The 14,120-nt window shown below is 50.5% G+C and overlaps 6 protein-coding genes across 6 annotated transcripts; 2 read left to right on the top strand and 4 right to left on the bottom strand.

The window, feature by feature from the left end:
* Nucleotides 1-413: 413 nt before the first annotated feature.
* Nucleotides 414-3,067, bottom strand: sec23 (GTPase-activating protein SEC23; the record flags this gene model as incomplete). Its single annotated transcript, XM_043269478.1, has 7 exons — nucleotides 414-438; nucleotides 497-690; nucleotides 745-1,842; nucleotides 1,896-2,369; nucleotides 2,427-2,721; nucleotides 2,779-2,909; nucleotides 2,972-3,067. The coding sequence occupies 7 exons, from the start codon at nucleotides 3,065-3,067 to the stop codon at nucleotides 414-416; spliced, it is 2,313 nt and encodes a 770-aa protein (XP_043125413.1).
* Nucleotides 3,068-3,783: 716 nt separating this feature from the next.
* Nucleotides 3,784-5,400, bottom strand: Aspvir_006277 (DNA primase subunit PRI2; the record flags this gene model as incomplete). Its single annotated transcript, XM_043269479.1, has 3 exons — nucleotides 3,784-4,545; nucleotides 4,603-5,153; nucleotides 5,211-5,400. The coding sequence occupies 3 exons, from the start codon at nucleotides 5,398-5,400 to the stop codon at nucleotides 3,784-3,786; spliced, it is 1,503 nt and encodes a 500-aa protein (XP_043125414.1).
* Nucleotides 5,401-6,289: 889 nt separating this feature from the next.
* On the top strand, nucleotides 6,290-7,097 carry Aspvir_006278 (adenylate kinase ADK2; the record flags this gene model as incomplete). The annotated part of the gene is made up of 2 exons (XM_043269480.1): nucleotides 6,290-6,461; nucleotides 6,526-7,097. The coding sequence occupies 2 exons, from the start codon at nucleotides 6,290-6,292 to the stop codon at nucleotides 7,095-7,097; spliced, it is 744 nt and encodes a 247-aa protein (XP_043125415.1).
* Nucleotides 7,098-7,486: 389 nt separating this feature from the next.
* Aspvir_006279 (thermonuclease family protein) lies at nucleotides 7,487-8,457 on the bottom strand (the record flags this gene model as incomplete). The annotated part of the gene is made up of 2 exons (XM_043269481.1): nucleotides 7,487-7,945; nucleotides 8,026-8,457. 2 exons carry the CDS (start codon nucleotides 8,455-8,457, stop codon nucleotides 7,487-7,489), a joined length of 891 nt encoding a protein of 296 aa, XP_043125416.1.
* Nucleotides 8,458-9,059: 602 nt separating this feature from the next.
* Aspvir_006280 (putative peroxisomal carrier protein) lies at nucleotides 9,060-10,196 on the bottom strand (the record flags this gene model as incomplete). The annotated part of the gene is made up of 3 exons (XM_043269482.1): nucleotides 9,060-9,421; nucleotides 9,480-10,021; nucleotides 10,093-10,196. The coding sequence occupies 3 exons, from the start codon at nucleotides 10,194-10,196 to the stop codon at nucleotides 9,060-9,062; spliced, it is 1,008 nt and encodes a 335-aa protein (XP_043125417.1).
* Nucleotides 10,197-11,115: 919 nt separating this feature from the next.
* Nucleotides 11,116-13,831, top strand: Aspvir_006281 (calpain-like protease PalBory; the record flags this gene model as incomplete). Its single annotated transcript, XM_043269483.1, has 4 exons — nucleotides 11,116-11,166; nucleotides 11,227-11,603; nucleotides 11,662-11,872; nucleotides 11,924-13,831. 4 exons carry the CDS (start codon nucleotides 11,116-11,118, stop codon nucleotides 13,829-13,831), a joined length of 2,547 nt encoding a protein of 848 aa, XP_043125418.1.
* Nucleotides 13,832-14,120: the final 289 nt, after the last annotated feature.

Here is a 14,120-nt window from a genome sequence, read left to right on the forward strand (position 1 = left end):
CTTGGAGTGTTGGTCGGGGTGGATGGTACGAAGAAGCAAAATAGAAGTTCACAAAATTTCCTTAAGAAGTTGAGGACATTTTAGCTTGGCCCGCACCTCCAGCTAAGCGAAATCTCGAACGGGGAAAGCTCCTAGGGCTAACCCCACCGTGGTCACATGACGTCTACCGTACTTTAAGATGCTCATACATTCGAGGGCCTTTCCAGACGCCGTATGTAGATATCCTGTCGATACCATCTATGGATATATGGGATGATCACCATCGACTTACGCACTTGCTATATTGTGGGTAAAGAGAAGGGGGAAAAAAAAAAAAAAAACCAAGACAAAATCACCGCTAAAGATACAAGCGACCCCGAGGACCGACGTCAAACCGCCCTTTTTCTCTCGCTATGGCCATCACCTCGTCATGTCTAGCTAGTTCCGGAAACCGCAAGTCTAGATTGGTGGGTTAGCGTGATTCATGACATTTGTAAAACATGTTAGGATAACATACTTCATCAAATGATCCATGAACGTCTGCAACGAGACATCATCGGTGAAGATGGTCTGCGACGTGACGCCTCCACCGTAACCTCCTGTCGTATGTGTAGTAGAGGGGTTCAACTTAGACAAGAGGAAACGCGCTTGAGATCCGCCAGCGTCACAGACGATAAAACGAGGCAGTGGGAAACGGTCAGCGATCAATTCCTATTCATGAGGTTAGCTTGTGCCTCGTATTATAACTGCAGTGGATGGACCAACCCTAGCATCCTCCTTAGGCTGCTCCAAGAGAGCCTTCAGGTTTTCATAACCTTCCTGCTCCTGGTAGCCTGCTTTCCTCCATTCCGCAATGGTCTCTCCGTGGAAAATTAGGATATGGAAGAAAGTGTCGAGCAGAAGGATGTGAGTGGGCTGGATTGAAGCTGAGTCGAGAAGAACAGGCTGGCTTCCCTCATGTTCCAGAGAATACGAATCCAGCGTTGGCTGAATCATTACAAGGGCATCACCAACATCCTCATGGTTGAGGACGTGTCTGTAGAAAGCTGTCTCGTCAGGCGAGTTATTGAACACCTGCAGGAACTGGCTGCGACGGAGGTGGAACATGAATTGCGGATAAAGCGTGAAGTTCTTTTCCAGGCGGAATGAGGTTGGGTCGTCCTTCCGGTAGTCCGCGAAGCGAGAGCAGAGTCTGATGAGCATGCGATCAACCCATCTGATGACGTCCGGTCCATCGTCGACATCTGCCTTGTAGACAGCAATACGTGCCATCAGGACGGCAGCAGCTTCCTGATCAAAGGACTGTGCGAGGGTCGGGTCACCGGTTGGGCCACTTAAGGGGCGTGCAACAGTTGTAACTCGGAGATGATAATGACCAGAAGCGTGCTGGTAGTAGGTCAAAAATTGCATCATACCCCGCTGAGGGCCTGGTTGCACGGCTGCAGGGCCGCCTTGGTTGGCAATCTCAAAGTACACGCCGTAACTTGAGGATGGATCAATGCCGCACATTTTCCAGGCACAGGTGTTGCCAATACCACACTCTGTTTCTCCCACCGAACTTGACTTTTTGTTCAGTGAAACTGCATGACCGATAAGTCCAGTGACCTTGAGCTCCTTTGTAGTTAGTACTTCAAGAGAGGCATTGAAGCCCATCAGGAGGTTATCGTTGGCGTCCTTATCAAAGACCCGAACAAATGACTGCTTGAACTGTGATGACGTGAAGCTGTCTGTAAGGAGCATATGACCTCCAGTGAAGTTGGCCAGGTTCTTCATTTCCAGAAGACCGACTTGATCCAGGCAGCCGGCAAAAACGTCGACAACATGTCCATTGTTAGCCGCGCGCTTGGCCAGGGCGTCGTAGAACTAAATTGATCAGCATGAGAGCAGCCCGTATGAGTAGACAGAATGACGCCTACCTTGACAGCCTTCTTGTAGTACTTGATGTTATCCCGGTCAATGTCGTGGTGGGAACGCATTGGCTCCTTCAGCTCAGGTCCAACGACGTGACCAGGGCCTTCCGTAGCGGGACCGCTGGTGAAAACCATGATGCGCCCACCAGCGTTCTGGAACGATGTCTCGAGCAGGCCAACAGCAACACTCAGAGCCACACCAGTGCATCTGAGGGGTCGCTTGTCATTGGCAACGGGCCAAGGATCACGCTGCAGCTGCTCGAGGACGTTGGTGATCTGGAACTCGGCTTGCTGAACGGGTAGCAGGAAGCGCGCAGCGGGACCAACCGGCGGGCGAGCTGGTTGCTGAGGCATGTTTGGACGAGGTCCAGCGGCGAGGAGTCCGAGCATCTCCTGGACTTGCTTCGCCGCATACTCCTTGCTGCCTCTGAAAACGTACGACTTCGCACATTCGGTATATCCAAGCTCGTGAACTTGGGCCTATACTCTTGATGTTAATAGGTCATCCGAAACCAAACAAAGGTATCCGGTTCGTACCATTGTGCCATAAGTGATCAATCCGACCAGAGCATTCGGCGGCAACAGAGACAAGCTCAGAATCAGGGTATCCTTCAACGCCTTCAGACTGTCTTCCTCTTGGCAAGTATCGACGACGTAGACAAAGATAGGGGGTGCGGGAGCGGGGCGCGCCAATTGGTATTCGATCGTCGTGCTCTGAGGGTGCAGTTCCGGTGGTATCGCATTCTCAGTGATGTCCTTATAGTGAGGGGGAAGGGGATTGCGCATGAGACAGAAAGGGCAAATCCAGATCCGGGCCCGAACATCGACGTTGCTGTCCTTCGTCAGTCACGCGCTGCAAGCTCAGAGCCGACAGGGGCGTAGGTCATACGCGTAGGGGTTCAGGACAGCCCGACAGGGTGCTTTGCAAGTCACCGGCTCATATTGTAGTAATGGCGAATCGGCCTTCTCCCTCAGGGGAGTGTAAACAGCGGCAATAGGGACAACAAGTCGGGACGCTTCCTGTGTGCGAATGTGAATGAGTACGGAGGCGCATGGAGGCGATACAATCCCAGTAAACCAACCATGCGAGTGCTTGGAAATGTGTTCCAGCTGAGCCTGATGCCATCACGTTCTTCGACATCGCTCCATTGATCCTTCAACGCTTCGTAGTCCATCATGCGGTGATGGGGGGTGGATAGGAGGGGGTTGTTTATTGATTGAGCCCCAAACTGCGGACCAAACAAGACACTCTAAGATCACTTCGACTATATAGTGAAAACAAATTTCTGTAGCATAATCTTATCTTCAAGTGACAGACGCCAACAGCTTTTGTCCGGGAGCTAGATGTGGATCTTGGGAGGTATGTTGTGTGAAGCTGGTACTGTTGGCATGAGGCCAGGTTGCAGCATCCTTGGTTGCTGCCGACAGCCGTAGCGTGACTAGCGCGCCGCCTTCACTGCTTTAAATACTTCCGGACTGCCCGCTTCCGCAACATTTTTTTTCTTTTCTTCTTCTCATCAATAACCGCCGATAACATACATCAACAGCTTCTGTCTCTTGTCATGATGAAGCTGTTTTCGCGTCGCGCGAAGACTGACCTGACCCGACGCTGGGCACCTAGCTTTGAAAGGTCGTTCCGATCCTTTGCGATAATCTGGGAATCAGCTGTGGTTACAAATGACTTCGTACAATTTGCTCCTTAGAGACCTAAGCTATATACAGTATTAATGCGGAAATTCCTGCAAAGAGTACTTTGAGTGTTTTGATACTTGGCATTGTCAACATATAATCCCGATGTTGCGTCCTGCAATTCCCATAACCAAAACGCCTGGTGAGAAAAAGAACCTGGCCACAAAGATAGAAAAGCATAGCTTCGTCAAACCGTATCCGCACCTCATGCATCCTTGGGAGGCTTCCCCATTTGTTTGAGGAGATAGCTGCGCTTGAAATAGGTGTTCGGATGAACTATGGTGTCCAAATCCGTCTGACTCCAAGTACCGTCTTCCTTGACTCGCTTGATATCCGTTTTGTGCGCCCATTCAAAGACTCTGTTGCAAGCAATATGATAGCGCGTCTTCTCAACATCCTCGCGCACGCCTCGTAGAACGTCCTTGTCATGGACACCTGTGGACTGAAGCAGTCCGATGAGATTATCGACGGAGAAGTGACGGTAGGGGCACCCATGAGTCTGGCCAACTCCGGGGTTGGAGTCGTTGAGGATCTTCTGGCAAGAGTAAGGAGGGTATCCCCGACCTCTTCGATTCACGTCACCACCGACATCACCATAGGCGTGGCGGATATTGTATTTGTACCGGGAATTAAACTCGTCGTCTGTAAAGCCTTTGAAGGACTGTCGCCAGAAAACAATACACTCTTCGAGAGATAGACCGATTCCTTTGAGAAAGAGCGTATATTGAAGTCGACCGAAGTGCTTCAAGTGGTTGTTCTTGCGCAGCGTCATGTGTAGACTCCGCATGCAGAGAGGGAAGTGCTGTGAAAGGCGATCGATGTTACTGGCAGTAATTGGTGCGCCTTCAACAAACCCTTCACCTTCCGAGTATACTGATTCTGCGCTACCGAAGTTCTTCGACAGGTGATTCAGGATTGGCGTAAGACGATCATCCTCATCCAATCGTGGGAGAGCCCGGCTCGTGAGCTTGTAGTGGTCAGCCAACTCATACCATTCACAGTGCAGTGTAAAGGAGACACATACCTCGAGGGCGCGTTCCAATCGTGCCGTAAATTCGGCTATGATCATACTCAATTGTTCTCTGCCAGGCACATATGCTTTCCCCTTGGACAGAAGCACCGCTCTCCTTTCCACAAGCTCTGGTACTCGCTCCCAGTCCACTTTGTACCAAGTCTCCTCATCGACACGCCGCAGACCGGGTGTCGCGCTCACTAATTTCTCAGCAACATCGCGCCTCTCCTCATCACTCACAGGTTCCCAATCCAGATTTAAGGAGTCAATGAAGGCACGTTTCTCCCGTGAGTCATCTTGTTGAAACCGAAATCTGAACAGCATTGTCTCCGCCCGCACGAAGCGTCGGCGGAGGTCCTCGGTTGCTGAAAACGCCAGGCGAAGGATGAAGTGGGAATAATGATCTTTCTGGCGTTCATTCTTTAGTCGCTGATCTGCTGCACCGGAGGAAGAGGATGTATTGGAGGAAAGCGGGAGATATTTCTGCAAAAGTGGAGTGATGTGCACCGCAGTCTCCGCAGCAGACTTATTTCGATAGGAACAGGCTTCGATTTCGGCCAATACTGGACAGAACTATGAGCGGATGAACGCATCACGTTAACAGAAATCACCATTCATACCCTTGAGTCTATCGATAGCCCATTGTTCAAACTGCTCAAGTGTGATCTCCGCGGTCGGGGGAATATCATAGAAATTCAGACGGTGCGGGTAGTCTTGCTGCTTGTATACTGGCGATGCGAACTGCTTTTTCTTGTGGTCCAAGGTCGCTCTTCTCTTTGGATCAATTTTCTGAAAATCTTGCCGAATCATTTTGAATTGCAGTCCAGAATGACATCCGAATCTATCTGCGCGCGAATATTGTGTTCAAATGGTAGTCTCGTAGAGCTACCGTCGAGACTCCAATATCGTCCACTTTCACGAACCTCACGCGAGACGCGCCAGACACGCGTCGATCACTAAAGGCACGTGACTATCCCCTTCCCCCCCAAAATTTTGCAGCCTCAGGCCTCCATTTCGACAGCCGAGGAACGCTTGGAGGATCCGTCCAAAAAGTCCTGGTAGATTTGAATTACGGGGTTTGCCCGGTGGAGTCGTTACCACCTGGAAAGGTTGCTCATGCACCCGATTGGACTTGGAAGTATCAATAATGCATGCATGTGAAAGAGAGTATACTGCGGAGTACAACATCGCATGTCATCGGTCCATCGCATGTCTATACACCCTCTGATATAGCTGTATCCTCCAATGTCCGGCGTATAAGTAACATTCTGCTGCCACCAAAGGGTCGCACAGACTCCTCGGACTCTCCTCCGATCTCCGCTCACCGATTTCCTAATCAAGACGACGGTGCTAAACCCCACAGAATTCGTCCCAACTCCCAAGCTCTGCGATCGAGTGCCGGAGATAATTTCAAACACTTCTGCGGATTCGGTGTTTTGATCGACAGGTCATATATGATTCCCGACAGTTACGACCTCCTCTGTCAATCTCCGGCTCAAGTACCTTACACTTGAAATAATCGATTCGACTATGTACATCGTATGATAGCTGAAGTCTCAACCTCCCTTTGTCATCAATTGATTACATCCGGCAACATTGCGACTAAGGACCAATAACCCGAGAAGCTGTCGGAACGTTGGGCGGCTCCTAATCCCCCTTCGAAGAGCGTTTCAGATCAGCACACGGGCGAAGGAAGGGAATGAACTCAATCACTCGGCAGCTTAAAAAGGCTGCGCGTATCATCCTCGTTGGTGCGCCTGGCGTAGGGAAGGGGACTCAGACAGAAAGGCTCCTCGCACGATATCCAGAGCTATCCTCAATCAGCTCAGGGGACCTGTTGCGCGAAAATGTGCGGAAGAAGACCCTATTAGGTAAATCAAGTCATCTTATTGAGTCCTACAGGCGCATGTCTCTAACCGTGTTGTCCGCTCGAAGGTCTCAAAGCAGAGGCCGCTATGCAGGCTGGCAACCTCGTTCCCGATTCCATGATCCTCGAGCTCATCTCCTCCGAATTCAAGTCCAAGGGCTGGCTCCCAGCAACAGCGCCTCTCGCAACGGCCACCTCACATCACACATCTCGTCCGACCCCCTCGTTATCCCCGTCCGCCTCATTCATCCTTGACGGATTCCCACGAACCGCCGCCCAAGCGTCGAGCTTGGACACCATTGTCCCCGTAAATTTCGTCGTTCACCTTGTCACACCACCATCCGTTATTCTCTCGCGAATCGCATCGCGCTGGGTCCACGAACCGTCCGGGAGAGTGTACAATACCGATTTCCACGTCCCCAAAGTCCCTGGCAAGGACGATGTGACAGGGGAGCCTCTGACGCAAAGGCAGGACGACTCAATCGATACATGGAAGCAGCGACTGCACAAGTTCGAAGAAACCAGCAAGGCTTTGCTGGAGTACTATGAGCGGAAGGGCTGCCTGTGGCGTGTGGAGGGCAACTCTAGCGATGAGATTAGCCCAAAGCTCTTTGCAGAGATTGAGCGCAAGTTCTGTTGAAACTTGCCGGTTGGGCATATTGCTGTTGAAATTTAAGCGGTACCATGTGCTATTGGTTGGTAGACACGGGCAAGACGTACAATCACGGTTTTCGTTATGAATTGGGTATCACTTCTGCATGACTCCATATGTTTTGAACTACATGGTCAGGACTGCATGGGCTCCATCTGCTCTACCGAGCATACTCAGTTGTCAAGCTTATCTTTATTCACGAAGGATATTTGATTCGATGCAAACACCGGTTGAATCTATGCGACAAGATATATAGTCTCCTAATTTATCCAAGACATCAACATCATACATGGAAGGCAAAGGATATCAACCATAACGTCGTGACAGCAGGCTATAGACACCATAAACCACCCTGAATCCAAATCCCGGTCATTATATCATTTCTTAGTTTCAACCCGGGGTTGCACAGCGTCCTCCAGTCCCATACGGTTCTTGTACTCTCTGGGACTCTCCCACTCTGTCCTATTGCGACGATAGTCCTTCCACAGTCCAGCACCCCTCAGCTTCGCCCACCACTCTGCCTTCTTATACCTGCGCTCCATGGCTTCACCGCCGAACTCCGCGCCCCATTTCGCTTCGTATACAGTCGCGAGCCCCCGTTTCAGCATCTCGTACGACACGTCCCGACGACGAAGGGGCGGAAAGTCCAGAAACCGCCGCACGTACACACTGGCGACCGCACGCTGATACTGGTCCGGACGATGGATGTAGGCGCGGACTCGACGGTTGAGAAGATACGAGGTAAGCCATTGGTGTGCTTCGCGGGCGAACGGCTGTTCGGGACGGCCGAAATGTGCGAGCTCGGGGGCGTCGATCCCGGCTAGGCGAATGTGGACCTGAATTCCAGTATGAGACATAGTCCTCGACCCTCCTTGGCAACAGACGACAACAGGCATAAAACCGAGGCCAAACGTACCGTTTTATCTCTTAGTTCCTTCTTTGAGGTCGGAATCTTCTTCCACGGCAGCCATCCCCACCCCGCCAGTCTTCCGCCAGGTGTGTGATATATTCGAAAGTTATCCCCGTCGCCAACACTCGTGACCTGGCCCAGCAGACTCCTGCGACGGAAATGCGACGGCGTGATGCTCACTGCGTCCGGGAACCGGCGCAGATAACGGCGATGGATGTAGAATGCGCCCAGGAAACCGCTCGTCAGGATCAGGGTCGGGATGATCGTTCTCGCTTCTGTAAAGGCAGCCCAGTCTATCGCTGTTACCGAGGACTCCCAGTCCTTGCTTTTTGAGGTTTTGGGCGAGCTCGCTGCGGTTTGTCTTTCATCGTGTTCGGATGCGTGTTTCGCGGTTTGTTGCTGGGCTTGCGAGTCGGAAGCCCATGGTGGCCATCGCATGACGGCTCATAACCTCACTCCTGCTTGTTTGGAGGGGTTAAGACTGCGGAGAATTGGCCAGATAGGACTGGCAATCCGAAGTTCGATGGCAATGGAGAGAAGCGCAGTTGGTAAATAGTGTTGTTTATGGGAAGGGTTGGGCGGTCAGACCTGAAATATATGTCCCGTTGTCCGAGGGAAGAGGACAGAGCTAGATTGACCACAGTACTTTATTTCGAACAGCATCGAAATCATATCCTACATTTTAAAATTTTTTAATGATGTTTGTTGCTGGTAGCACGCAATACTAACTGATTTATCTGTGGGATTCGTCTGTATACCCTATCGATATCTGACTCTATCGCGAGAGATTCCCTGACACATGTTGGCCTCTATGTAATCATCAGATTTTGCATTACGCAGGTCTATCCTTGATATACACCTTGTATAGTTCATGCTCTATATATCATGGCTGCCTCTTATAATATACAAGAGGATAAAAACCTTCGAGGAAAGCCCGCGAATATACAACCCAAGCGCCTGGAAGAAGAAACAGAAATGAAGGTGGACGGGAAATCGTCGTCGCTGAACAAAGAAAATTAAAGGCGACTGAGTCAGAAATTCTATTTGAGTGTCGCAGGAAGACTCGTCTTGGCCTTCGACGCAGCGGCGTCAACGGCCTTTCGAAGCTTCTCTTGCCTGATCTTGCGTAGGTATGCGAAGAGAAGAACGAACATAAGTTCCATTCTCTCCTTGGTCATCATCAGGAGACCTTGTACCAAAAGGCCCTTGGTGATTTGGGGTCCAATGCCCTTGAACAAGGAAAGAGCTCCTTCTTTCTCAATGATATAACGCATGACTTCGCCAAAGGTCTTGAAGGGCTTCCCTTCGCGACCTGGTGGGGGCCTAGACTGAAGACCAACCTTCGCAACGATCAGTGGCTGAGTTGCAATGGTGGCAAGAGCCTTTGAAAGTGCACCGAGAACTTCAATAGCAGTTAGTCTTCAAGCGGTGACCGCAGTCGAATGATGCCTGCAACTTACGGAAAGCTTCCCAAGGTTTGAGACTGTTCTTCCCTGGGAAAATTATGTCCTTCAGGCGCTGATAGGCGCCGTATGTGATTGCCGGGTTAACGACGAGAATCAAACTGGCCTTGAGACCTCTCCACAGACCAGTCCAGCCATCCTCGCTGTTGACAACCTCCTTACCCGTCTCGAACAGGCCTTTCTTCTCCCCCTTTGGTTGTGTTTGTTGTCTTGTTGTAATGACTGCGACCGGAATAGTAAAGATCTGAGCGACAGCACCCGCGACGGCACCCAGACTCAGCTCGACAGCGGTGCCGGGGGGCTTTGTCACCCGATCAGATGCCATATAGAGGGAGCGAACGACGCTGTACCAGTAGAAGTAGGCGAAATTGGTCGATGCAACACCGATCAAAGACCCAACCATTCCAGAGTATAGACCTTCGATTCCCTCGTTCTCCACAATCTTGTTGATGGCATCCAAAGTCGATTCATAGTGCATCGTTCCATCCGATCCGTCCGTCTTATCGCTCTTCACCTGCACCTGCAGTCTCGTCTTGACTCTGTCCATCAAATCATTTTTGTGTTAGCTTCGTAACCTTCAGATTCTGCAACCATAAGGGAAACGACGTACATATCCAGGGGATATACGATCGCATTCGCGAGAACTGCGCCAGTTGCACCTGCAACAGCACTTCCCCAGGGAGAAAGACGCATGGCTTTGGATTGGCCTGTCATTGTCCGCGACGAGCTAGATTATACCCCGGTATATGATTCTTCAAGACAGATTAATGGAAGAAGGAGAGAAACAATATCAAAGACTAGGTCTATTCAATCCGGTATTCAGTTAAATTCTGGGGTGGGAAGGCAACAATTACTCGCAACACAGTTATCCTTCAGTATGCAGATGGAAGCAGACACACTGGACGCATATCAGTCCAAGTGTAAAAAGAAAATGCAACAAGACTGTATTGTAGAGAAGAAACAAGTAGGAATCAACTACTCCGTGCTAACAGTACAGTAGTAGTACGGAAGTGCCCAGCACCTCGGTGGACCGCGCATGACGAAAGAGCCGAGGTATCTCTGTTGCATTGCAGTGTCCAGCGTGAGTGTCCGGTATCCGCTGCGGCCTGTGTCTGCCGCCTTCACCGCCCGCCGCATTCCCGTTCCTCCCCGCCGAAACCATACGTGGAGAGGTACTCCGTATTGGGCTGGTACACAGCTTCAAGGTGACATGCTTCAATACCATCATTACTATCGACGTCATCCATTCGATCGAAGGAGCGAATTAGCTTTCAAACATTAGCTGGCAAGACGCAGTTTTCCTCCTTTCGGGGATCGGGAAGGTCATCGCATTCTACTATTCTGATTCCACCTGTTATCAAATAACTAACCGGAACCCGTCATACAACACATCGCGGGACGGTGTTGACCTCGGATGTCACGCTCGGAGATTTCCCTGCGACCCCTCGGATCGGTCACAAGCAGTGTCAACCTTCTTTATCACTCCGCACTCTGATAGGTGGCTTTTGTTAGCGGATCTCTGCCTAATGTCTTGCGGATGCTCGTTGCAAGCTTGACAGGCCGTGACGCGTAGTAGATCTGGCTACACCAATACAAACGCTCACCAAACGATTGTCACCCCTCGTGGGGCAGGATGTCTAGAGCCCACGCCTCTTCGCAAAAGACTTTAATTGCTCATGCTCTGGTAGATAGTTTCCACTTTTTCGGCTTAACCAGCAGCACTCCTCGACTAACCAGTGATTAGAAAGCTGAACAAGATGTATCTGCAGCTACTTCTCAGAGGCAAGCCCTGGAGGCTGCTATTGACGCCGCTGAGCATTATATGAAAGCTTTGTCTCTGGCAGCCACCACTAACGACAAGCAGTCATTGGATGCGAAATGCAAGGAATGGCTCTCCAGAGCAGAGAGAATCAAAGAAGCCAAGGATTGGCGATCCGCAATTCGGGTCCATGAGAGACATGCAGCGGAGCTACAGACACCGGTGTCTACGCGCACGCTCACAACTCGTGAAGAGATAATCTTGCTTGAAGGGGCCAAGCTGAATGGATTTATCTTTCCGCCATGGGCAGGGCCTCCGAGTCTAGAAGAATTCGAACCTAGTGAGGGGGGGAAATTATTCATGTACGTTCATGCAGTGTTTACTACATGTATTGTCTAAGTGACTGCTAACACAACCTAGTGACAAGCCGGACCTCCATCTTTCTGACAAACAGAAGGTCATATTTGATGGGTGGAAGCGGCCTTCAGAGCTGTTGGCGCATACCGGCGGCGATACGTTCGTGATGTCCGTGTCAGAGAAGACTGATCTAGTACAAGACGTCTTGACAGACTGCTCTGTTGTCGCCAGTCTCTGCGCTACCACCTCCCGATCGGAATGTGGCCTCGACAAGGTAATCCACTCCGACTGCTGATGATCGTGTCAGGCTCTGACTTGAAAGTAGCGCTATCTACCTGTGATTTATCCCTGCGGGTATGACACAGGTCACCCCAAACCTTCGCCTTCAGGGCGATACATTCTTCGTTTTTATTTCAACGGATGCTTCAGGAAGGTAGTCATCGATGACCGCTTGCCATCGTCGAAGACCTCAAGGTCACTTTACGTTGTTGATAGAAATAACGCCAGTTTTCTGTGGCCTGCGCTTGTGGAAAAGGCGTACCTAAAGCTAAGAGGGGGCTATGACTTTCCTGGTAGCAATTCTGGAACAGACCTGTGGGTACTGACGGGTTGGATACCTGAACAAGTCTTCCTTCATCATGAGGACGTGACTAGCGATCAAATATGGAGGCGTCTCTTTAAATCGTTTCAATATGGCGATGTCTTGTTGACTATTGGGACTGGGAAGCTAACTGAGAAAGAAGAGGAAGAACTGGGCTTGGTTAGTGAGCATGATTATGCGATTCTTGATATGAAAGAGTTCAACGGCCGTCGGCAAATGTTATTGAAGAACCCGTGGGCTGGAGCCGACACGGCTAGTGGAAGGACGGAGAATGCCCTTGAGTCAAACGCGCCGCATGACCGATCGTCACTCTCTCCTGGGACGTTTTGGATGGACTGCGAGATGGTCTTCCAGAACTTTGAAAACCTTTATCTGAATTGGAATCCCGGCCTATTCAAATACCGCCAAGATATACATTTTACATGGGACCTCGCAGCGGGAAAGGGTGTTCCGGGCTGCTTCGTGAAGAATCCCCAGTTTGCAGTAACCTCCGAAACGGGAGGTACTGTCTGGCTGCTCCTCGGCAAGCATTTCAGAACCATGGATCGATCCGGTTATTCTTCATCTGAGGACTCTCAGGCCGGGTTTATTAGCCTTTACGTATTTAATGCAGATGGTAAGCGTGTCTGTCTAAGTGATGGTGCGCTTCATCGAGGTCCATACGTGGACTCACCCAACACGCTAATGAGGCTGGAGATGCCGCCGAGAACAACTTATACGGCAGTTGTCTCCGAGGAATCGCTGCCTACTTTGAGTCAAAATTTCACACTATCCGCTCTCTCGATCTCGCCGGTGCATATCGCGCCATCGCAGAATAAATACATGTGCGTGAGTAAGGTCCAGGGTTCCTGGATGCCTTCCACGGCAGGCGGCAATGCAGAATCAGCTCGGTACCCCACGAATCCGCAGTTCACATTAACGCTGTCGAATGCCACTGATATTTCCATTTTGTTGGAATCGGCCGACACCGAACTTGCAATACATGCCAAGTTGTTCTTTTCGAACGGAAAGCGCGTGACCAGAGTTCGCAACCGCGACATTATCACTGATAGCGGCGACTATCGTCGTGGAGCGGCTCTTGCTGAAAAGAGACACCTGGATAAGGGAGTGTACACAATTGTTTGTTCCACATTCGCTCCCGACCAACTTGGCCGATTCACACTTTGGGTCTCATCTATGGTTCCATGCGAGGTCAAGCCCCTCTCATCCGAAACAGCAGGACGGCGAGCAGTGTTATCAGATATGGGAGTCTTGCCACCGGGAAGAGACAGGATGCTGGCGCCTTTGCAGGTCTCGCGACTTACCCGAATCAAGCTTATTGCGCGCAGTCGCCGTTCTACGATCGGGAGTCATCCCGTTGGCCCTTCACCAGTGCTGATGACAGTTGAACTGGGCCAAGGTCCTTACAAGGAGATTCTGGCGACTTCAGAAGACGGAGACCATAGCGATGCAATATCTGGAGTGCGTATTGAAGACTTCGACCTGCATCCATGTCTTGAAGATAGCCGTGGTGTGTGGATTGTCCTTGAGAGGATTGGAGGTCCTGGAGGCCAGGTAGAAGATCACTTTGAGGTTGAAGCCTTGGCAGAAGAGCGAGTTGATATCGGTGAATGGTTTGTCGAAGATGCTTGAAAACTAGATTTGGCAACATATTCTACCTTGGATCTGCGGAGTTGTCGATGACCGTGAGACCTCTGCGTGATGCCGGGCGATAGTACAAGTAACGAGACATGAGAATAATCATTTAGAGATCATTTACTTGACATGTAAAATTGTATCATTGTCTTTAGTTGTAGATTGAAAAATCGTAAATAAGCATACAGTGTATAATGCATGTCTCTGCAGTCCATTTACAGGTGCTCCATAGTTGTACTTCAATTCCACCAGGGTCGGTACGGTGCCCGACAACATTAAAATCGGA

This window comes from Aspergillus viridinutans (genome assembly GCF_018404265.1).
Source record: "Aspergillus viridinutans IFM 47045 DNA, scaffold_4, whole genome shotgun sequence".
Classification (NCBI taxonomy): Eukaryota; Fungi; Ascomycota; class Eurotiomycetes; order Eurotiales; family Aspergillaceae; genus Aspergillus; species Aspergillus viridinutans.